Source organism: Culex quinquefasciatus, chromosome 1 (assembly GCF_015732765.1).
Source record: "Culex quinquefasciatus strain JHB chromosome 1, VPISU_Cqui_1.0_pri_paternal, whole genome shotgun sequence".
In the NCBI taxonomy this organism is placed as follows: Eukaryota; Metazoa; Arthropoda; class Insecta; order Diptera; family Culicidae; genus Culex; species Culex quinquefasciatus.
This window is the reverse complement of record NC_051861.1, coordinates 16,504,280-16,529,211: the sequence shown is the minus strand read 5'-3', so window position 1 is coordinate 16,529,211 and position 24,932 is coordinate 16,504,280. Positions and strand designations below refer to the sequence as shown.

The following is a 24,932-nucleotide window of genomic DNA, read 5'->3' as shown; positions in this document are numbered from 1 at the left end:
TCTCCATCCAGCTGCAGCTTTGTTGACAAACAAACGGAGCACGCGGTCGCATGATGGCGGCATCGAGCCAGAATTAGGGGTGATCATGTGATTACAAATGAAAGTTTTTTCAAGAAAAATAATATTTTTTCGACCGAATAAAAAAATTGCGACCATGTTCAAACAATTATTACTGATGTCGGAGAAGTGATAAAAAGCAAAATTTTAATCCATAATTTGTCTACAAATTGAATTTTTCACTCCAACTGGGAACCCCTAGGTCTATTCACGACCGTTTCCAATGACCGTGAGAAGATGCCAGAAAATCCAGCTACGAGCTAAATCCACAATAGGACCTGATAAAAAAAATACTAAATTTTTATTCTAAGTTGAAAATTTGACAGTTTGCATGAATAAACTCAAAAATCAATAAATGCCCGTGTTCTGATGTAAACAAAGAGCTGTCACAGTCCCTGTGAAATTTGTTGTCTGACATCGAGCGGTTAGTAAAAACCAGAAAGAAAACGCATGATAAACTTGTGATGAACAACTTGAGAGCAGACTGAGAAAGCAGACTTCTAATAAGGCTTTCTAGTCGAAAATTTACAGTATCTGCTTTCTATTCCTCGCAAAAGTTGTCATGCGACTCCTAGCTGTTTTTAAGGCCTACCGCCTGATGACAGCCAACATATTTCGCAGGAACAGTAACAGCTCGAGCTCGATTTTTTTTTGCATCAGAACACTGTGACGAGAAGTTCGTAATTTTTGAGTAATTTTTTTCAATGAGCCTAGTTAGCCTTATTCTAATTGATGTAAGATGCGGGTAAAGTTCAGTTTCCTCAAAATTTAATGTTTTCACTCTACCCCGGTCAGTTCAAATAAAATTCTGAAATGAAATTCGATTCGAATCGTAGAAAAGAATGTACATAAAAATTGTTTACTCATTGCTGTTATTTTAGGGACTTTGGGACCGATTTTCCACGATTTTCAACATCCTCAGTAAAGCTAAGAACAAGATTGTCCGTTTGACGCAGTGGTGAACGCAGAACGCTGTGCCAGTTTGATTTTTCCAACAACTGTCAGTCGAACAATATACAGGGGTTGCTTTGTTCAATGGTCGATGGCTGGCAGGCTATGATGACAGGCGCAAAATTTTGCGTTTGCGTCCAGGTCTGACGGACAATCTTGTTCTTACCTTAAAAGAAGTTCGTTGAAAAAATAAATTTTAAATAGACGAATCCAATTTGAAATGGCCGATAGGTGGCCAATGGTGTTAGAAATGACAGCTTCCATGTATTTGAATATGGGAGCTCAGGAAAACTCAATTTTAAGCAATAAAATGATTATTTATGATAAAAGTATTGATTGATTAGGTGCACAAAATGTGTCTAGAATATTATTAAAATAAAAACTGTTCGAAAAATTTGTAATCGAGATAAGTACACCATTCGATTCAGCAGGAATTTTGGGCACCAAAAATATATAGTTTTCATATGTTAAGTATTTTATTTTAAAAGAAAATTAACAAAAAGTATGAAAATCCAGACATTTAGTATGGGAGCTGTCAAATCTCTCACCATCAAAAAGCAGCGTTGAGCTTTCGCTGGATTTGTCTATAAAGATCAAGTTGGCTCTGCCTCAATCTACTACAGTTTCTCTTTCATTCTGGCTTAGCTGTCACTAAATTTGCTGTGTAATATAAATTTAAAGTTTTGAAATCCACAAAAAAATGTGCTACTGCCCGTGCCCCTGTCCCCGGATCCGCACCGTTCCGCCCTTCAGCTACCGAACCTTCCAATGCTGCACCCGCACACCCCCCGGTCCTCCTCGACTTCCGGTGTTCCGGCGCAAGCGATGCCCGTGCCGCTCGCAGTTTCGGATGTACTTCCTACGGGGGGACATCCCCATATGCCGTAACTACGCTCGAGCTGGTGGTCGCCCTAGGAAGTTCATCCAGTGGCAGGTTCCACCGGAAAAGCTCGACTTTCAGCGCTATCTGCCGCTGTTTTTTGAAGGGTAAGTACGGCTTTTTTTTGCTTTGTTGCCGAAGTGTATTTGAGGTTATGGCTCTCGCTCTCGCTTTTTGCAGCCTCTGCGAGACAACCTTCCCGTATCGGGAGTTTGCCCGGAACGGGGTCCGTGACATGATTTCGAAGGCCCGGGAAAAACAGGTAGGTGTGCCCCAGCGGCAATTAATCATTTTTTCACGCAGTAGGTCACATAAATCAGCCACTAATCATATGTGACGCAAAACAAACAGCACGTACATGACCACAAAAATGTCAGAGAGGGACCTGACACGAAAGCATGTGGGGATCGGGGCTCAAAATAATAAGTCAACATTTCTCATGACAAACACGGCGTCCGGATTCGGAATCAGATGGATGTTTTTCTTTCCACTGACAACTCCCCTGTTGTTAATGTCAGGTTTTTAATGAGATATGGGGTTTCGGGGGTTTCCCTACTATTTGACAGCTATTTTTTTTGCTGCAGAAAATATTATTTTGAAAGAATTATTATTAGATTTAGGATGATTTTTTTTGTGCAATACACACTGCTCATAACACCAAATTGCGTAATTGGAAACCCATATTTTGGGTGAATGTTACAACTGTCAAACTACACGTTCTCAAGCAGAAGTTAATATTTTACTCCTACCCAGTCCAAGTAATTTTCGCGCTGCTTTCCCAGAAAAAAATACGTCATATTTCATCGTTTGATTTATGAAGCTTTGTTCTTCAAAAGTCAAACAGCCCTCCATCAGTTCTGATCATGATGGCGAACACGTGGTGGCACAGTCAAATGTACTCTTCGTACCGCACACACTCGTGCACACCCACCACCAGATACTCAGTTCCGTTTGTGCAGTCGTTTTTCGGGAACCGCTGACACATCACCACACCACACTCTCAACATCCCAGGGAACATCATCATCGCCGGAGCCATCCTCATACGACACGGGGCGAGTGAGCATGATTTGGTTTTGGTGGTTTTCCACTCTTCTCGGGTTTTCGGTGACACAAACCAACTCCCATATCATGAGTTTTCCTCCAAACAGATATGAGCTCTTCAAGTTGTCTGATTTGAACAAGAGTTTTTGGCATGTGATGTGGTTTCTGGCTGGTTTTCGGGGGGGAGCTCAATTTGACAAATGTATTTTTAGTTGGAAGCTTTGCGTTTTAAATTACATTTTTTTGCATAAAAGCTGAGAAAAATAACTCAGTTTTATGTTTTAAAGGTGGTTTAAAACCTCAGTTTGAGGTTAATTTTATTGAAAGTATAAGTAGACTTTACTCGATAATAAAATTCAATGTAAACGATTTCTATAAAAAATATAATTTAACCCAAAAATTGCGAACTTCTCGTCACAGTGTCCTGATGCAAACAATGACCGAGCTCGAGCTGTCAAAGCCCTGTGAAGTATGTTGGTTGACATATCGGGCGGTCAATCAAAAAAAAAAAAAAACCAGTTAGAAGTCGCCTGACAAAAAACTATTGATAGAAAGAGATAGGAAACCTGATACCTTGAATGTATGGGTAAATTTCTGACTAGAAAGCCTTATTCAGTATGTTCATCAGATTTTTAAGCAAAGATGGCAATACAAAAAAAAAGTGGGTCATAAAGATTCTTCAAAAGATGCGTCATTAAACTCATTTAAAATGAGACAATTTGATTGGTTGAGAGCCAACCAAAAGAAATACACGATCCTTATTTAGGGTTAATTCTCATCTGTAGATTTCGCTATCCCAACCAGTCAGGGATCCGGATTTTTACTATCTAGATGTCTCTGCAATCGGGCACTCAATTTTGACTACACGGACAACATGAAAAAGATTGAGGTTAAATTTTGTCCGGCCAGCAAAATCAAATGGTGCGCTAGTGTGTGTACGCGAAACGTCATAAAGCTCTATGTCATTACTGCGTGATTCTGATATTCCGGGCGGATATTTGTTTTTAAATGTAAACACATATTAAATTTTATGTGCGCAAATGTTTCTACAACCTTGTATGATGGACATGAGGGGATAATTTCATCTATGTCGCAATCTGTCAAATTACTAGAATCACAGAAGTTGCCATTGTTATCGCTTCCCTAACAAGCTGACGTCAGCTTTTTCCCCCACGTTGTCGTCGCAGGCTGGCACGTTCCCAAGGAAGCCAACACTGCTGCCACCACGTGGTTTGCACTCGCAAATCACACCTGACAGCAGCTGTCGGTGGATTTGGCGGAAACCACCTGCTGCTGCTGGTGCTTTGACTGACAAAACTTGCTTGCTGTTTTTGGAATACTGATGATCAAAATTTGCTTCATCTTGCCATCTGCACGTTTCCAGGTGATGTCCCAATTCCCTACCGTCATTTTCCACCGAAAAGCCATGCTGGATGGGACGGTGGACGGATGTGAAAAACTGACTAGTTTTATCAACGCTAGGTTGTCAGGTTGAAGATGGTGGTGGGACTCGTTGCGAATGCCACAGTTTTGTATGTTGAGATTTTTTTTAAATTTAATTATTATTATGTTTTTTTTTTTAAATTTTATTTTATTTTATTTTTTTTAGAGTTCTACCAAGTCTTCCCAGTCACGACGTTCTAGCAGGATTCTAGCAGAGTTCTCACAGAGCTGGTTATTCTTACACCATTCTAGCAGAAATGTTCCACCGTTCTAGCAGGATTCTGACAGAACCAGCTCTGCTAGAATATTTCGTGACTAGGTTTCTCTGTCATGCACAGGCCCGTTATACTGACGTAGCTTGCTGAAGCCACCACCAAATGTTTGGTGGCGCTGTTTCGGGAATAACATTTCAGAAGGCCACAAATCAAAATAAAATAAATCTTTTTTTTTTGAAAAAAAAAAAAAAATGCTGTGGCTGCTCAGAATGATTCTTTTCGTTAAAATAAACCAAAAATGCCGCCAACAACAATATATGTTTAGCATCAGGTCTAAGGCAAAGCTTCCCAGCAGGTGTCTTTTTAAAATCCTCTGAAATGTCTTCCGCAAATTCTTATTTGGCCAATGAACTTACAGATTATCCTAATGTTAATTTAAATCTACAATTTGAGGCGATTAAACCAATATGTGAGCTCAACCATGTTGTTGGGAAACCTTAAGAGCGAGTCCACGAACAGGGCATAGCCCATTGTTAGGGACGTTGTGGAGCTCACCAATCTGCCTGAAATGCAGGGGTTGTTTGAACTTATATAACTAACATCTGGGCTAAATATGAGCACTCTAGCTCAATGGAAAGTGGAACAAATCTGGACGCAACTTTTAAACTTTTAAACACCTAAAAAAATGAAAATATTTGCAGCTAAGGCAAATTTCAATTGAGTCTCAAAATTCTTAAACAAGGCTTAAAAATGCTACAAAATGAAGGGTGAAGCATCCCAATTGTTCAAATCTAACGAAACTAATTATGTTGTTTTGTGTCTATTCTAACTGAAACCAATAAAAAATATTCAAATATTGTGCAAAAACATTGCTAAAATCACTTCCCAATTCACTTCATGTGTCCCAATTTGCCCCGGATAATGGTACACATTTAATTTCATTTTAACTAACGAAACAAAAATGTTACTCCTTATAATTTTGACACTAGACACCAACACTTTGGTAGTTTTTAGGCTTCAGTGACATTGTATGCAGAAGACAGCCGTAGAATCCCCGTGGTCATGCACGCATAGGGAGCATTCTTTTATTACGTAACGCAGTTCTGCTCCACATTTCTAAGGTGAGATTTTGCTAGCTGATTGCTCTTTTAGAGAAAATAAATTTTGAAAAAAAAAAAAATAAAAAAATCATAAAAGCACTCATAAAAATTTACAAAAAGACCTTGTGTTACGTGTTACAGAGGGGGTAGGGAGGCTACAGAGGGGGTAGGGAGACTCGCTCCCATACATGACAAAATTTTAATTTGTTTACATTCGAGAATTACGCCCGTTTCAAAAGTCAAAATTAGGTTTTAGGCCGTGACGACATTTGACAGCTCATGTAAACCAAAGCGCACCCGCACCCATAATTAGGTTTTACGCCGTCTCGGTTTTAGGTTAGAAATTTGACAGCTTGGCTGCACTGTTTACATTTTTTGCACGTGTGCCTCAGTAAAAATATGTGTGCGTGTGCGCTCGTGACGTCACGCTGTAAAACCTAATAGAGTAATCTACGTGCGCATGTATTGCGTGTACGTACACGAAAAAGATTGAGGTAAAATTTTGTGCCTGCCAGCAAAACAAATGGGGTGCTAGTGCGAAACAAAAAGCGCAACGCCACCGCGTAAAAAGAGGTTTCTCTATATATAACAGAGATACTCGTGGAAAAAAATGTAAACAGTGCAGGCGAGCAGTCATAATAATCCTTATATCGAGAACTGCTTACGCACTTTCGTGCATCCTGGATCAAGGCAGATCATTTCCCAACTCTCAGCGAGCTGATGATAAAGTACATCTTCAACGGATAAGCTATCTTGAACAGCGAAGTTTTCGACGTCAAAAGATAAAAACCTGTGTTAAGTTTAAAGCTTTTATATTTCTTTCCTTTTTTTAAGCCAATCTCGAAGGTTTTGCCTTTCTCACTTTACAAAGGAAAGGCTATAAAATCACTCGAAAAATGAAACAGAACGTTTTTTCGTTGTTTTATTTTTTTCCTCTCTTGCCAAACCCATTCTTTGAAAAGCTAATTAGAGGAATAGCATGTGATTACATCGTGCCTCTAATGTTGGCATATCAACAGTTCAACGTTCAATTACAGCTCATAAAAGGGTTTCAATCAACATATTAAAGTTGAAAGGAACTATGTAATTGTGTATTGACTATTTACTAGCAAAATTAATTGAATGAAAAAAAAATACATTATTTTTGTGGAATTTCAAAGTCAAACTGCTAGCAAATATTTCCACTTGTTGAAGAATCGGTTTGTCTTTGCGCTCGCAGCATTTTCCCAACTGCAAGCAATTGCTGTCAGTCTGGGGATTGGCAACTGCTTGAGTTGGCAAAAAGTTTATTAAATTTTCCAAACTATTTTTATCAGCGCTGGTCTTCTGGGTTTGCTTTTGCGTGTGCATTTTTTCTGAATGCTGCTCACCGTTGCAGACAAAGTTGGCTCTCGTTGGCAAACGGGACTTGGGCAAGAAAAGAAATTTGCATCCAGTTGGGGAATTCATTTGTGAAATGTTTGCAAAGTGAGAATTGGATTCGTGCGCCCCAAGAGCAAACACGAGGAACAATTTTTATTTATGGTCTTGCCCGCAGGGGGTGAAAACATTACAATCGCGCTTGGCCTGGAAAACGCGCGAGCGCAGGAAACTTTTCTTCAAAATCTGGGAAATTCCTTCGAAGCTTCGCGGAAGTCGGACGCGTTCCACCGGAATCACAAATCGGATTTGGCTGGCTGGCGCGAGCTATGAGCGTTTCCTTTCCGCCAAACTCGTTTGGAATATTAAATGATTTATGTTTATTCCTCTGGCTGGCGATGCCACCATCGTCTTCGAGCCAGGATTGCCCTTGAGCGAATCAGGATTCAGTTTCTTCTCACCTGGAACGCAGAGTTGGCGAGAAAAAAAAGTTTGTGATTCCACCAAAGTCCGCCACGTGTTAGTTTCCGTAGGTGGGTGGATTGGCTCGCTTCGGGGGACGATGTCCTGTGTTGGCGAATTTGTATGTAAATCACTGCTCAGTATTTAAATATCATTACCCTCTTGCAAGCAATCTGGCAAGTTTTACCCATGCACTCCGAGAGGAAAACTTGACAGCTTGGTTGTGAAACTCGTCTACATGAAATCTTTTTTTATACGACTTTTAAAAATACAGTGAAATGGTGGAACAAAAAAATATTATCCAAAAAAAAAATCACAAAATAAACACGGAAGTAAAAGTTTTAAGAAATAACGGTTATTTTTTCGTTTTTCCACCCAACTTGGTATTGCGAACCGGAAGGAAGAAACCGCCGGGAGGGAAGTTGAACTAGATCATTGAGGAAATGTGTCGCAATTAAAACTTTTTTCCCCTGCTTCTTTCTGGCCTACGCAGTTTACCGTCGTCTTGGCGAAAGATGATGAAGTGGTGGAAGAAAATGAAAAGTCCTTGACAGTGAAACAAATTGGCTGCGGTGTAGAGCAACGAAAGTTGGAAGTTTTTCCTCCCTTTTTATGACAGTGAGAAAATGAAAAGTAGAGCGTCAACTTTGAAGGAAATGCATAAGTTTTTTGTTAGTTTACGCTGTAATTGGTTACCAGAAAATCATGTTTTTCTTTAATTTGAATGTTTCGATTGGAATGAAATACTTTGTATGCATTCTCAAAATGAGCAATTCTCTACCAAAACCGGAAATGGATATTATTTGTATTTTTTATTTGACTCAAATTTTGTGGGGGCCTTCCCTATGACCAAATAAACTATTTTGTGTGATTGGTTCATCCATACAAGTCTCCATACAATTTTGGCTGCTGTCCATACAAAAATGGTATGTAAATATTCAAACAGCTGTAACTTTTGAGTGAATTTTCTGATCAATTTGGTGTTTTCGGCAAAGTTGTAGATATTGTTGAGGACTTTTGAGATAAATTGGTACAAGGAAAAAAATCGCAGATTTTTTAATCACTTAGACTCAATTTTCCAAAATACGTATTTTTTGATTTTCGAGATTTTTTGATATGTTTTGGGAGACAAAAATCCGCAACTTTTGAGCCATAGAGAAACATGCTCAAAAATCTGCCGCCGAGTTATGAATTTTTGAAAAAAACAGTGATTTTTGGAAAAAATTTAAGTTTCATGCAAAAACAAGTTTGACATTATTTTTAATGCAAAATTGAATTTGCAATCGAAAAGTACTATACAGATTTTTTGATAAAGGGCTCCGTTTTCAAGATAAAGCCACCGAAAGTTTGATTTTAGAGAAATATTTGCAGTTTTGCAATTTTTAAAAATAGTGACCATAAGTGACCATTTCTAAAAAAAATTTTTTGAGAATTTCAGAAAATTTGCTGTAAAATTGTCTAAGAGACATTGAAGATTGGACCTCGGGTTGCTGAGATAGAGCCGCTTTAAGAAAAAGAAATACGAAAATTGAAGTTTTCTTTATCTCACCAAAATAACCCACCATTTTCTAATGACGATATCTCAGCAACTAATGGTCCGATTATCAATGGTAATACATGAAACATTCGTGAAATTTTCCGATCTTTTTGAAAAAAATATTTTGAAATTTTTTAAATCAAGACTAGCATTTTAAATGGGCGTAATATTCATTGTTTGGCAATGGTTGGGACAAAAGTTACAGTTTTTGTTAGGTATAAAAGATGCAAATTTAAAACTCAAATATCTCAAAAATGCGCAAGCCAAATTTCAAGCGTCACGTTGTAGGAGCTTTAGCACTATAAACACTGAAAAAATCTCAGGGCTATTTTTCTTTAAACTCGAGATATCTAATCTATATCTGTCTAACTTTCAAGGGAAAAGTGCATGGGACCACCCTAACATAATTCGAAAATTGTCCAACTACATGTTTTTTTCCATGTAATTTTGAGCGCTGAATTTGAATCTGTCCTCAGAATTGAGCTAAAGTGTCAACAAATCGATTTTTGATCATATTTTGGGTTTCTATGATAATTTTAGATACCCCTGGGATTTTTTCTCCGTGCTAGATCTCCTGTTTCTAATGCAGGCCTGCGCTTTTTCGAGATATTTGAGTTTTAAATTTGCATCTTTTTTACCTTAAAACGGCTGTAACTTTTGACCCTTAAGTCCAAATTCACATTTCACAAATTTCAAAATGTTCACTTTTCAGATCTTATTAACATTATTTTTCTTAAAACTTAGCCCGGAATTTCTACGTTCAAAAAACAGATTTGCTCAGATGCTTTCTCTTAATTTGGTTGTAAAAGGCGAAGATTGCGAGACAAAATTTTGGTGTCTTGGACAAAGTTGCTCGCTCGCCATCAACTTTCTAGAAGACAAAAAAAATCCAAAAATATTCCTGAAAAGTTAGATTTTCAAAATCACCCTAATCGTGAACCAATATTGTTGAACCAAACGAAAAGTTTCATTTGCAACAACCCTCCTGAAGCCGCCAAAACTTGACAATTTTTCGGAAAATCCATTTTCCTCCTAATTTAGCGAGCTGGACCACTGTGCATTGGTTCACCCATAAAAGTCTCCATACATTTAGATTATTATTGTAAAATAATGTAGCTAAAATTGTTCTTCGTATCCGTGACCAAGGAAATAGTTCCACTAGGGATTTTAATTTAAATTTATTCAAATTTTAGAATCTATATATTTTCCATATATTTCCCCAAGTAACATTATTTGTGACCGATGCATATTCCTGACTAGTTTGAAACAAAACAAATGAGTGGATCCGACTAATGTGTAACCTTCGGCGTGACTGGAAAAGCGCAATTTGGAAGCTGTTTTAAAACATATTTCACGTTTTGAAATTTGTTGACAGAACGTTGTCAATAAGTTTCGTGTAAGTTGTCAAATTAAGTAAATTTAATAAACTTGTACCACATATGTTATGTTTAAGTTGCAGCAATATTATGTTAACATGATGATTTCTTTTTTTATTGGAAGTGAACCTCAACAAATAATAAACATATTTAGGAATATTGATGTCTCAATTATGTTCTGCTGAAGATGACAAAAATGAACAAGTTCAAAATATTTTTCATTCCTTCTATGGAACTGTATCTGATAATGATGTAGTGAAAGATAATAAAGATGATCAATGAACTACTGATTCTAATGCGAATTGTCATTCACCGTAGAATTTTTAATTATACTTTTAAATTTTCAACGCGCTTCATATTTGAAGTATATTTTTAACTAAAATTTGTTAAAAAATGAACCCTAATTATATTTTTATCTATGAACACAACAGAGAGTCATAAGAAATAAATGCATCGATTGATTCCATTCATTTCGAACCAAATTAAATCAGTTTAACCGCATGATTATGAAATCATTTCATTTCTAATAATTGCAATATCACATTAAATGGAAGAAACAACATGGCTTCTATACAAAACAGGGTCGAATGCAGGCGTAAAAAAAATATTATATTTGTCTTTCTAAAATGACACATTTTAATCTTCGAGTAATCGCTCTCCTGCAGATATTACTCGAAGTACACATAAATATTAAATTGAAAATACAAAAAAATATTTAAAAGCAAAAAACAACATCTAATTGCACCGGGGGGATGGCAACCCTATTCCGACCAAAGCAAACTGACAACAGTCGACATTAGCACGGTTGTCAAATGAGAGCCCACAACAAAAGCACTAGCTGTCAAATGGTAGCCCATAACAAATCATTGTTTGGGTTTTTGATTTTAAAATTTCCCGCAATTCAAACGATAAATACCTGAAAAAACAGGTGAATTGTGTTGCTGATGCCAAATTCTATCATATCCTTGGAGATTCCATCCCAATATTGGCTGAAAATTCATATCGAAAAAGTGATTTTTCTGTTTACCTTTTTGCTTTTTTCTTTTGGTCGATCAAAGTAGCGCCCGTACACTCTGAATCGGCATTACACATTTTTCAGTTTGGTTTTATACATTTGCATGGGACTTTTGAGTTTAACCAGGATAACACACTTCGTGTTACCAAAGTAATATGAATAATACTGATTCTGAGTGTTTGTTATCTGAACTTCCAAGATGGCGGCTTCTTCGCTACCCCCTGAATTGCACTATCGTGCATCTTAATACGACCCTGTTTAGACATTTTTTGACAACATTCAGTTTGTTGCATTTTTGTTGTGATAATGTTTTCAGAATCATCAACTAACATGTTGACCATCACAACGTATGTTTTGCTTTGTTTCAAACAAGTTTGCAAATTTAATCTGTCTGTATCAAGAACTGTCAAATTGCCAGCAGCTTACAGAGTGCTTGCTTCATTTCGCGCACATTTACGAGGATTGGCAAGAAATTGATGGTCGACCTTTTTAAGATAGTTTCAGCTAGTGTCAGCAAGTTGTTACCTGCTGGATCAGACGGACCCTGAAACGCCCCTGCCGGTTGGTCTTAGAGCCACGACCGACAGGGGTGGGCCTCGGCCTCTTTTTACGCGCTGGCGGGCAAAGAGACAAGAACAAGAGCCTTAATCTCAAGGGGGCTCGCCATCAAAACACTAAACGCCTAAACACAAAGGAGTTTCATGGTAAAACGTTTATTGCACTTACGATTCTGTATGTGTGTGTGGGGGGGATTATGGCTGGCCGGTTGGTGCTGGCGACGCTGCTGCTGCTGCTGGTGTCGACGGGGCATCCGTGCACGTGCTCCACGCACGGTCGTCGACGATCTCCTGCTCTCGAGCTCGCGCTTCCAGCTTCGGGGTGCGGGCCGTCCTCCAAGACAGTTTCGGCCTCGTGCACACGCCGGGTGTTCATGCGGGGGTGGATGCGCGTGTTATCTCGTGCCGGGCTGTGTCGCAAATCATGCAGCGACGGGTACGCCGGACTCTGGCTCGTCTTCGGCCGCGAACGCTCGCGGGATGCTGGTGGTAGGCTTTGGGCAGGGGTGCTCGACGCGTCGCAGGAGGTAATATCCTCAGCGCGACGACGGCGCGGCAGGAGGTTAGATCCTCAGCGCACCGAATGGCTTGGGGACGCCGAAGCGACCTCGTCAGTGGGCACCGCTCGGCGGTGCAGCACTTGATCGACGGACTATAGCTTCAAAACAGGGCGTTTAAGCTACAACCACTGGGTCCTGATTACTCGTTCAACAGGCACGGTTATCTCACTTTTCCGTTTAGTTTGGTGAAGCCGGTCACTTGTAGTTGGGTAATTCTCTACCAACTCACACGAAATCGGGAAAAGTTGCCCCGACCCCTCTTCGATTTGCGTGAAACTTTGTCCTAAGGGGTAACTTTTGTCCCTGATCACGAATCCGAGGTCCGTTTTTTGATATCTCGTGACGGAGGGCGGTACGACCCCTTCCATTTTGAACATGCGAAAAAGAGGTGTTTTTCAATAATTTGCAGCCTGAAACGGTGATGAGATAGAAATTTGGTGTCAAAGGGACTTTTATGTAAAATTAGACGCCCGATTTGATGGCGTACTCAGAATTCGAAAAACGTATTTTCATCGAAAAAACACTAAAAAGTTTTAAAATTCTCCCATTTTCCGTTACTCGACTGTAAAAATTTTGGAACATGTCATTTTATGGGAAATTTAATGTACTTTTCGAATCTACATTGTCCCAGAAGGGTCATTTTTCATTTAGAACAAAATTTTTATTTTAAAATTTCGTGTTTTTCTAACTTTGCAGGGTTGTTTTTAGAGTGTAACAATGTTGTACAAAGTTGTAGAGCAGACAATTACAAAAATTTTGATATATAGACATAAGGAGTTTGCTTATAAACATCACAAGTTATCGCGATTTTACGAAAAAAGTTTTGAAAAAGTTACTTTTGCGTTTCTCTTTGTTTCGTCGTCCGTGTCTGTCGCGGGTGACCATGAACGGCCATGATCGATGACGACCAACTTTTTTAAAACTTTTTTCGTAAAATCGTGATAACTTGTGATGTTTATAAGCAAACCCTTATGTATATATATCAAAATTTTGTAATTGTCTGCTCTACAACTTTGTAGAACATTGTTACACTCTAAAAATAACCCTGCAAAGTTAGAAAAACACGAAATTTTAAAATGAAAAATTTTGTTCTAAATGAAAAATGACCCTTCTGGGACAATGTAGATTCGAAAAGTACATTAAATTTCCCATAAAATGACATGTTCCAAAATTTTTACAGTCGAGTAACGGAAAATGGGAGAATTTTTAAAACTTTTAGTGTTTTTCGATGAAAATACGTTTTTCGGAATTCTGAGTACGCCATCAAATCGGGCGTCTAATTTTACATAAAAGTCCCTTTGACACCAAATTTCTATCTCATCACCGTTTCAGGCTGCAAATTATTGAAAAACACCTCTTTTTCGCATGTTCAAAATGGAAGGGGTCGTACCGCCCTCCGTCACGAGATATCAAAAACGGACCTCGGATTCGTGATCAGGGACAAAAGTTACCCCTTAGGACAAAGTTTCACGCAAATCGAAGAGGGGTCGGGGCAACTGCTGTGTGAGTTGGCGGAGAATTACCCAGTTACGATTGGGTAAGTTAATTGAAATGGACAGTCAGTTGTCCTTCTTTTTCGAGATGCACTACTGCTCACAGTCACGGCGTGTTGGAAAAGACCTTTTAATTTTTGCAATGGCCACCAGTAGCCCTTCTCGGCTCTCGATCCCACACTCGCTCTCTTTATTACCCCTTTTTCGTGCAGATCTCGCGAATAAGCAACCCTTGCAGCAAATTTCGTTACAGACTCTGCTTCGTGTGTTAACACTTAAATGGCTATGGTTTGCGATCTGTGATATTTAGTTTTAATCTAACTGTGCTCCAATTTATTTATTAGTTTGTGTTTTAATTTACTTTAAGTTTTACATAAAGACGCTTGAAAAGACAAATACACAAACATCCTCATCCTTAATCCCTATGCATGCTACTGTAGTTACTCCCTAAGCTCCTATTTACCCTTAACGGGGCGGGGTAAAGGTAGAACGATTTAGTCACAACGGTAACAAAGTTCAAAATACTATTCTGGAGATGGTAATGCCAGTATTTTCGTTCTAGTTCTGGAGCTAAGCCTATGTCAATCTTTGCTGGCGTTTTGAGGAGCTTTCGGCGTCTTTTGGAAGAGCATTGCTGGGATTAAAACTTTTAAAAAATAACAGTGCGTTCTTATCAGTAAATGTGGCGCTCCTAGTTCAATCGTGTTATATTTGGGGAAATCTGCAGGCACATCACCGTTAGACCAGGGAAAAATAATTCAATGGCAGACGATGATTCTGCAAAATCATCCGACTGTTGGTCCTGGTCCTATCGGGAGTGTTATGAATCCATCCGATGGTTGTAGGTTTTCGATTTTGTTGGTTTGTTCTGCATTTTCGATGACCAGTTCCGCCTTCTTAAACCGGAAGGCCCATTTCTCTGGATATTACGGCAAATTTCGAAATCCGAAAGCGGCATAAATTGAATGTACCAAAACATTGTAGCCATGACAAACGTAGCACACAAAAAAGTTGACTAATAAATGTTACAGTTACATATCCATAACATATTGCTTACTATCTAAAAACATTCGTAAAGTTGTTCAAGTTGTTTCAAAAATAACTTTATGGCAACACACCAGGGATGCCACTTGATTTTTTAAAATGTCTGTGAAAAAGTCTGTGTATGTCTGTGTCTTTGTCTAAAATTCAAATAAATCAATTTACAGTCATAGAAATCTATCAAAAATTGTGTTTTTAAGCATTTGAAGACTAACGAAATATGTTTCAATTGATATTTTAACAAAATAACAATTTAATGAAGTTTTTAAAAAGTCTGTGTACCTCAAAAAATGTCTGACACGAGCTCAAATGTCTGTGAAACACAGACAAATCTGTGTATCTGGCATCCCTGCAACACACAGAAAAAAAAATCATGGTAATATTACATCTGGGAAGGGGTACCTCTTTTATGTCAGAAAAAGGGTGTAATTTTACTTCTGGAAATGTGTAATTTTACCACTTTTCTGGTGTAATGCCACTTTTTCAGTCTAAATTGAGGTAAAATTACATCATTAAAGAGGTAATATTCAACCTTCCAAAATTAAAGCTTCCAAATTTACATTATTTTTTTCTGTGCAGAATATGTTGCAAAACATCAGCTTTTTTTAGTTTCTCGGGAGGCTAGCAGTAAGTCAAAGGCACTCATTATATTTTGTTTCAAATTAGTTGTAAATAAGTGTCGACCACAAATTCCAAACAATTGCAACAAATGTAACTTTTTTACGCTCTTGATGCAACATACTTCGGACTTAGCCATTTGAAACATGTTTCGCGATGCTACTTGGGTCAAAGGAGGCGTGCGATACTTCTTGAATCTTCGCCTATAACGTTGATTTGTGAATGATCGTGCGCCTCCATCAAAATACATGAAAAAAACATTAAATTGGAAAAAAACAAAAACCCCTGGGTAAAATATTTTCTAGGGCACAAATATTTGAAAAGTACCCTCTAAGCAGCTCTAAGCGTCCTTCCGACCAAGACATTTTTTAGGTACATTGATTTGCAATAATAACACTGACCTACAAGGCAATAGGCTAAATGTAATGGTAGAAGGTGGTAGATTAGGCCAAATACTATCAAAAACAAAGACAAACTAAATAAGATAAATGCAAATTAAAATACTAAAAATAAAACAAGAGAAGTAAAATTTTTGGTATAGAACAAAAGTTGCTCATAATGACCTTCTGAACAGGGAAAAAAGCCCAGTAGAGGGTTGAAGTAAAGCACAAAAGTCATGGTAATATTACATCTGAGAAGGGGTACATCTTTTATGTCAGAAAAAAGATGTAATTTTACCTTTGGAAATGTGTAATTTTACCACTTTTCTGGTGTAATGTCACTTTTTCAGTCTAAATTGACGTAAAATTACAGTCGACTCTCTGGTTGTCAATATCCAAGGGACCGTCGAGGAAGAGAATCATCAGCTTACAGAACGATGCAAAATGAAGACTCAATTGAAAATATTTTTATCTTGATACCCAGCTATGGGAGAGAATCATGGCAACGTCCATCAAACAAAAACAAACTAATGTAAAACACCCTCGTTTCGCCAAGAAATATGTCTATGCAAGCCATGAGAAATTGAAATTATTGACAACCGGAAGAGATTTTTAAAGCAAACAGAATCCAAGGGACCGTCGAGGAAGAGATCCTTCAAGCAAGGGAAAATATCGAGGAATGAAGATAATTGAAGTATGCAGATTGAAGGGACTGAAGAATTCATCGATAGATGGAGAATTATTGATATCGAGAAGATCGACAACCAGAGAGTCTACTGTACATCATAAAAGAAGTAAAATTCAACGTTCAAAAATTACAGCTTCCAAATTTACATTTTTTTTTCTGTGTATTGTGTGTAAATCGACATCTCTTTTGTTTTAACAAATTAAACGATCAGTTTACGAAAGGTGATTTCTCCACAATCCTCGCTGTTTCGAAAGAGGGCCACTTTCATAAACGCTTAGTATTTCCAAACAATTAATTAGCGGAATAAAACGCCACGGCCTCGCAATCCTTTCTCTCCCTCTCGTTTTAATGAGTAATTTTCGTGCTGATTATTTTATCAGCAACACCGTGACTATAATTAAAGGTGACCGACTATTCTCGCGGGTGATCCTTGAACGTCCTGCTGCTGGGCAAGATAAATACTGGGCTTCTGGATTTTCCTTGTTTCTTGTGTTTAACTTCTCGAGGCGGGTGCAGGGCTTCCTTGACGTCTCCTCCAACTGATTAAACCCATAAAGAAGGGGATCGTCCTTGCGCAAAGCTGCAATTTAATTATCCTACGCTTCGTAGAACGGAGACATGACTATCCTTGCTCCCCTATTCGTCAGCAGCTGGATCGTCGGAATTTCAAACTGACCCTAACAAGAAAATCTTTAATCCTTTCTGGGAAGGAGGAAAAAAATGGGTAGATATGGCGTGAAAATTTCTGGGAAAAATTATCCCATTTTTTTCTGTCGGGGAAAATCAGACTGCGGCACGCTCTTTCACTTGCTTTGGAGTCGCTCCCGTTGGTGTAGAAAACGCAGACGAAAGCTGTGTCTTTGGGAATGAAAGAAACACAACAATCTGGTTTCGTCAGGACAAAGGACAGGACAGACGGAGCGCGCGGGCATCATTAGCCGAGAATTGGAACAAACGGCACCCTTGTTGGCCGTTTCGACAAAGAAATCCGGAAAGGGTGGTGGGTTTTTTTTGGGAACCAGTCTCAAAATTGAAGTCTATGAAATTTAAGAAGGTTTGCAAGAAATCACTAATCAAAAGGTAAACAATCATATTTATGAAAAAAAATAAAAAATTAAAGAGTTTTTAAAACAAGTTTCTCTAAACCAGATAGACGCTTCAAACCTGCAAGGATAGTCCACTTGCTCGCTAGCAGATAACGATGATTGATGATTTTGACTTGCGGATAGGTGCCGCATCCCGGACTGGTTCGAGAGAAAAGTTTTCCAGTCAAACCGAATTAAGAGCCTGGCGAAAAATCCCGCGAGGATTATGATGCAAAACGGTCGCGGGTCTGCCAATCCTTAAGGGGATTAAATTTAACATTATGGAACGAAGCTTAATGAAGTTAAGTTTTGTGGTCGGAACGGCCATTGTGTCGTTAGTACTTTGATCAGATAATGGCAAATTGGAAAACAGTCAAATTTGCCATTAGCCTGATATCTTGACAGATTGACTGGATTAGTGAGTTTGAAAAGTTAATTTACTTACCTAATGATGATCGAAGCTACTTGGAGGAAATCACTTCACAACACAACACTTTTTCACTTAAACCGTTCAGTTTGAAGTCCGTACTAGAAACGTCCAAGTCTTTAAAGTAAATTACTTGCTGAAATTATGTCAAAAATCATCAATTTGTGTCGGCAGGTACCTCAAATTTGATGTCCGTGACCGTGCAGCCATTTGAAAAAGGGATTTGCTCTGGAAAAGGCCACCTCACGAAGGGCAGTCTTCTCCAACATAAAAACTAACTTAATCCACCTATGTGGTTGGAGCCTTCCTCACTTATTACCAACAATGGCTGATATGAAATTTCATCTCTTTCAGATACAAAAATTTCATCTCTTTTTTAGATCCGGAGTAAAAAAGTACCAATATCACTTAAGTGTACATATCTTAAGACAGGGTAGCCAGATCTCTAATGTTTTGAACTCGTTGAAAAGGTCTTTTGATAACCTTACCAACAATGGGTCGGATGGTGGATCCAGGCATAGTTTACATACATTTAAGTGAGATCCGGTTTGCAAAAAGTACATAAATGTCACTTAAGTGGCCATATCTCGAGACAGTGTTGCCAGATCTTCAATGTTTTGAACTCGTTGGAAAGGTTTTTTGATAAACTAACCAACGATGGGTTGGATGGTGGATCCGGACATAGTTTACATACATTTAAGTGAGATCTGGCATCCAAAAAGTACATAAATGTCACTTAAGTGGCCATATCTCGAGACAGGGTTGCCAGATCTTCAATGTTTTGGACTCGTTGGAAAGGTCTTTTCTTAACATAACCAACGATGGACCCGGACATAGTTTACATACATTTAAGTGAGATCCGGCTTCCAAAAAGTACATCAATATCATTTAAGTGACCATATCTCGAGACAGGGTTGCCAGATCTTCAATGTTTTAGGCTCGTTGGAGAGTTCTTTTGATAACCTAACCAGCAATGGGTCGGATGATGGACCCGGACATAGTTTACATACATTTAAGTGGGATCCGGATATATGTGAAAACACATTTTTATACATAACTTTTGAACTACTTATCAAAACTTCAATCTGTATAAAACTCGATCTATGGGACCCTAAACCAAGTCGAATGCAACAGGTTCGGGTCAAATCGGTTCAGCCAGTGCCGAGAAACATGAGCTAGTTTGTTGGTCACATACATACATACACACACACATACACACACACACACACATACACACAGACATTTGTTCAGTTTTCGATTCTGAGTCGATATGTATACATGAAGGTGGGTCTACGACGTTTTGATTCAAAGTTCATTTTTAGAGCAGGATTATAGCCTTACCTCAGTGAGGAAGGCAAAACACCCATTCATACATCTGTTTCCTCGCAGAGTCCGCTGAAAATTGCGCCCCATTAAATAATGAACGCGTGCGGTTGCCGAAACGTGATCGACCCTTCCGAAAGTTGTTTTCCGTCTCTTGCAATCAAAAATCTAAAATTAAAACTCAACCGCATACGCACTTTGGCGAAATTACAGATGTTGCGGAAAAGGGTTGACGGAGGGATCACGGTGGAGGGAAAAAAGGGTATTCCACGGAGTATTTCTTCCAAAAAAAACAAACATCAAACATGCCCATCAGGTGGTTGAAGTTTTTTTTTTCTGCTTGCTTGTGAGAACTTTATTTTTTGCAGCAATTCAGGCGTAAACGAGGTAAGGACGGGAAAAATTAGCTGGTCTCCTGTCGGCGCCGATCGGATAAACTTGACGGTGAATAATTTATTAAATTAATTCTGCGGCAACATTACGGACCCGATCATGGAAGGTTTAAGTGTGCTACAAAAGGGTACGATGGAAAGTGAAGAAAATGAAAGTGAGAAAAGGGAAAAGTGATGTTGAAACAAGTCCGTGGCAAAACTATTTTTTTTAATAGAATAAAAATAATAATACACTAGATAAACGTTTTTGTTGTTAATTTATTAATGACTAGCAGCTTTAACCTTCTTGGTTACTCGCTGCCAAAAGTCGATAAAAAAACAAAGAGAATTGTTTGCAATGTCTAGATATTCAACCATAAAATTTCTCTAAATCAAAATAATCAACGTTATGTTTTATAGAAAATTGCATTAAAAGATAAAAAGCTTAAAAACATAAAAAAGCAACCCTAACTACACCGTTCGCCACGTGCCGCCTCTTATCAAAAAGGAAACGAGCTCAAAATAGGAGGAAAAACTTTTTTACGCTCATCTTTCGTGGTGATTATGATGCTCCCTCTGATAAAACCATAATGAAAATGATTGTTTAACCGAACCATAAGTTGCGCCAAAAGCCCGGAAGCGCATCCCTTGTTTGTGAGAGACGGTTAAACTTGTTGGAAAATTAATTTACTTTGCCAAAGTTGGCGCTGCAAAAAAAATCTTCACCAGAGATTTGAACGATATTCCGGATCTGGTCAAGACATGGTCCAACGGGATTGAAGCTGTAATTAAAACTGTTACTTGCAGTCGATTTACTGCTTACAACATGGAAATTGACAATTCCAGAACGGGACAAGACTGTGCCTGTTAGCCCTCCAATGACCAAGACAAATTTGCTACCCTAACTAACAACACGCTGTATGGTTTTTATGTCTTTCTCGGTCGTTCTGGGATCCCTTCGGAAATCCGGATCGAAACACACGACGCTCCGTATTGACCGGCCGCTGGACTCTGGATGGTCCTCTCTCGTAGCTGCTGTGCTGCCTGCCGATGCTGATACTGCCGGCCAAACGAGCCCTGAATACGAAAGACCCGGACGTTATAATTGCCACATTAAGGGCGCTCCAGCAGCTGGTACAGGCGGGTGAGTACCGTACGGGACCTCGTATTCGCCATCCTGACCGTGTGATGGCTTCATTCCGGGAGGCGGGCCGGGGGAGTGTTTTTGGAGGACAGAGCAACGATTGCTTCCGTGCCTTCAGTTTCACTGAATATTTGCCACTTTTTCAATGATGTAGCCAACTTTTTTTGCCGAAAATACATCCCTGAATGCCATGGACAACTTCCGGTGTCGTCATCCGGTGCAGCAAGTTCCACGCTCCACGCATTACTAGGTTCTGGGTCCTGAGTCGTGGGGAAAGCAAGTCATTATTATTTTACACACACGAAACAATCGTTGTGGATGTCCGCCCCGGACTGCCCATGTTCGCATAAATGTCCCATGTGCAAAAACAAACTAGTTTGTCCCACATATAAGGCTACTTGTTAAGTTTTCGCGAAAAAAAACTGGATTTCCTCCATATTTCTAGAACAAAATATCACACGATTTTGAAGCAAACTCAGCAAACTGAATAAATATCTCAAAAGCGATGAAAATGCATATAGGACAATCATGCGATCAAGGGCAGCGGAGTAGATTGGTCTGTTCAGTGCAAGGTAGGACCTATCGTTAGTAGTAGAGTTCAGTTCGCTGGCCGGTACATAATTAATTGATTGGCCATGGGCGCTAGCTTCAACAGGACAATACAGTAGAATTCCGATGGTTTGACAAAGGTAAATTAAAATTTAAGAAATGTCACTTTGAACCACGTTGTCACGAGACTAGCTTACGCGCTCATTCAAAACAAGGATTTGATTGCTCCAAAAAGACAGCTCTCATTGTCAAATCATCGAGATTAAATTGTAGTAAGGATGCAATTATGTTGTGTTTTGTTGCGATTGACTATAATTTTCAGATAATTTACTTCGTTAAAACAGAACTATCTGTTTTGCCTAACTACTTAAGTTAGCATACTAACAATTTATTTTTTAAAAGCAGTATGATTTTTGGCTTCACAATGCTGAACAAAAAATTGTCATCACATCGGTATCGTGTTGACGCGGAGTGCTTCCATTAAAATAATTGTTATTGGCCGTCATTACTTCCGGGATCCCACGCACTGTCGCACAATACCTTTCCGGTTTCGTCCTTCATTTGACGTTTAATGGGCCTGTTGTTGTTGTTTTTGTTATTATTTCTTTCGCTACATTGGGTCGCCACTAGTGCGGTCACACCTGTGCTTCCAGAAATAATAAATTTTCATTTAATTAGACCGTTGGAGGAAAGCACTGAAGCTGGATTTTGCCGTCTTCCCAAGAATACATTTGCCGTGCGGCGGTCCTTGATGACTTTTTCCTGTTCACTGCTAGGTGCAACGGTGCGGCCAACGGAAGAACCAGGGGAAACATTTAATTACGACTTGCGTGTTGCCGCCGCTGTTGTCTGTCAGGGTTCACGTTTTTTTGGGTAGACAGAGCCCCAGCAGGACTGCCGGAACTCCACGGGGGGCCGGAAGTGTTACAGCAGAAAGTCGGAAAACGTCGCGGGAGATAAAAATTAAATTAAAAAATTCCACGCCGATTCGGGCAATCAAGCAGGGTGGTGTGTGGCATTTTCTTGTTATTACGGCAACACCTGTTGTGCACCAACGCGGTGTTGGGGCATCAGTCCCAGGAAAATCTGAGGAACTTTTTTTACGGGAAGACATCCTGGTGTGATTTACGACGAACAAGCTAGGAACTTTTAATGTCCAAAGAATTTGAAAGAAACGGTTACTCTACGTTTGGCAACACTGCACTTGTTGTCACTTGTTGTAATACTAGCAGGACACAATACATAAATAGAGATTTATATGTTGCATAAATCTAACCTAACTAGTCGGTTTGGTGGAGACACATGATGTTTTTCAGATAAGCCACAATTCTTGTTTCTCTTTGTTTTTCTCAAAGGTCCCTGGGTCGGTCCGGCCCTCGTGCCGTACTATCGGCAGCTGCTGCCGGTGATGAACATGTTCAAGCCGGTCAACTGCAACATTGGCGGCCACATTGACTTCCAGGGTGGCCACCGGCTCGGAGACGTGATAAACGAAACGCTGATGGTGCTCGAGCGAACCGGCGGCAAGGACGCGTACCTCAACATCAAGTACATGGTTCCGACGTACGAGAGCTGCGTTCACAATCGCTGAACTTGAGAACGATATTTGTTTGTAATAAAAAGAGGGAAAACCCAAACATTTCTCATTTCTTATACACATACTCATTCAGAGTGTTCTGTTGCCCAATCTGTCATCAATACACGATTATGCAAAATTGCACAATTTCGCTTTTAATAAAGAAAATTGTCACTTTAATCAACTTTTAGGCAGAAAAAAACACGATCAAATATTTTGCAAGAACGCATTGCCAACTGTGGTCGCAGGATTTGAAAATTTGAGCAGCAGCAGTAAGCCGATAATAGGGGAAATATACCCTTTCCAATCAAACACCTATCTTCGTCATATGGAGAGTTTGATGCTCGATTAAAGCTCCAAAAATACTATTTAGGCTATAAACTTACCAGCAACAGCACCGCCTCAAGTAAGCACGCAAATTTATGCCACTTACTGGCCAAAAAGATCAAATTTAATGCACTTTTGATCATAATTTCTATTTTGCGAGACCATTTCTCATCATTTTGGTAGAACACACATCCACACGCAAAATGAGAGGTTAACTGCTTAACGAAAGTCGCCATCAATATCTTTTCACTTACGCTTATGAAGTTAAGATATAAAATTGCTTCCAACTACCGGCAACATGTTCTTTTGACCATTACTTAGTCACTCACTTGAAAAATAATCCAGAAAAATTTAAACAATTAGCAAGCACCATCAAAAAAACAAACGCGCCAAGTCGTTTGACGTTTCAATTTTGAATACACATTCCAATCGAAGGCTCAAGAAAACCGAGCGAGAAGCGAAGGCAAATAAAGAACAAAGGGTGGCCACCAACACCACCAACATGCTGGTGCAGCGCCTGTTGGAGTGAGCAAGTGCTGCCAGGAAACTTTCGCTATAAATGCTACTTTTCGTGAGTGTTCGCTTAAAATTTCATCAATTTTGGCAGCACTAAGCAGACGCCGGAAGAAAAAAAGAACTAAGCTGAAAATAAAAAAATGGGCGTGGCCCAATGCACTCGACTGATTAGAATGCACTTTTGAAATATTTTTTTTAAATGCTTGTAAAAGGAATAGCATAACTTTTAATAAAAGTGAAAATAAACAGAAATGTTCACAAAAAGTTGCTCTTCTCGTTGGTGTACTTGGTTTTAGTGAATTTAAGGAAACAATCCAGGTTACCCAGCATCATTCAAACCCGACCGCTTATTAGGCTTAAAATGGGCATATTTCCCCTAATTGTTTGTTTAAAAACGGTTGGTTCTAAACGTTCTAACCAGATTTTTTTTTTGTTTTTTTTTTGTGCCTTTTTGAAACTTCTAAGTGGGATACAAAATAATTTCACTAGTGCGTTTTAAAAGCTTTGCAAAGTGCATTGAGTGGTTTCCGTGACATGAATGGATTTAATGCCAGCGCCAATGCAATGTTATGATTGTCACTTGTACACGTTTAAATAGATCAGAATAGGTTGTTTAATTTAACTCAATAGAGCTGTCACGAGTACACGATAATTTTGTTTTAATTGAAACCATTAAAAACACAAATCTCGTATCAATGTCCCAAAATCTGGTCATAAACCAAGAATAAAATTCGATCTCATTGAATGGCAATAATTCTCCAAAGCTTATATTTTATACCACCGTAAATGACAATCTCCTTTTGCTCATTTGACGCGCATCCTTAGGAAAGCAGTGCTGCC

General features: G+C 39.0%; 2 protein-coding genes across 3 annotated transcripts in view; one reads left to right on the top strand and one right to left on the bottom strand.

The window, feature by feature from the left end:
• LOC6051155 overlaps positions 1–24,932 on the bottom strand; it is a 263,249-nt gene that overhangs the window by 46,138 nt on the left and 192,179 nt on the right. The window lies entirely within an intron of this gene.
• Positions 1,655–23,326, top strand: LOC6051158 (parkin coregulated gene protein homolog). Its single transcript, XM_038248627.1, has 4 exons — positions 1,655–1,995; positions 2,069–2,150; positions 21,013–21,124; positions 23,029–23,326. The coding sequence occupies exons 1-4, from the start codon at positions 1,709–1,711 to the stop codon at positions 23,262–23,264; spliced, it is 717 nt and encodes a 238-aa protein (XP_038104555.1). The 5' UTR covers positions 1,655–1,708; the 3' UTR covers positions 23,265–23,326.

Excerpts from the sequence above, each read along its gene's own strand:
- LOC6051158 (XM_038248627.1), top strand. The coding sequence starts at position 1,709 with ATGTGCTACTGCCCGTGCCCCTGTCCCCGGATCCGCACCGTTCCGCCC. Across the intron at positions 2,151-21,012 it reads CGAAGGCCCGGGAAAAACAG|CTGCTGTGCTGCCTGCCGAT; the intron begins GTAGGTGTGCCC and ends CCTCTCTCGTAG. Across the intron at positions 21,125-23,028 it reads CCAGCAGCTGGTACAGGCGG|GTCCCTGGGTCGGTCCGGCC; the intron begins GTGAGTACCGTA and ends TTTTTCTCAAAG.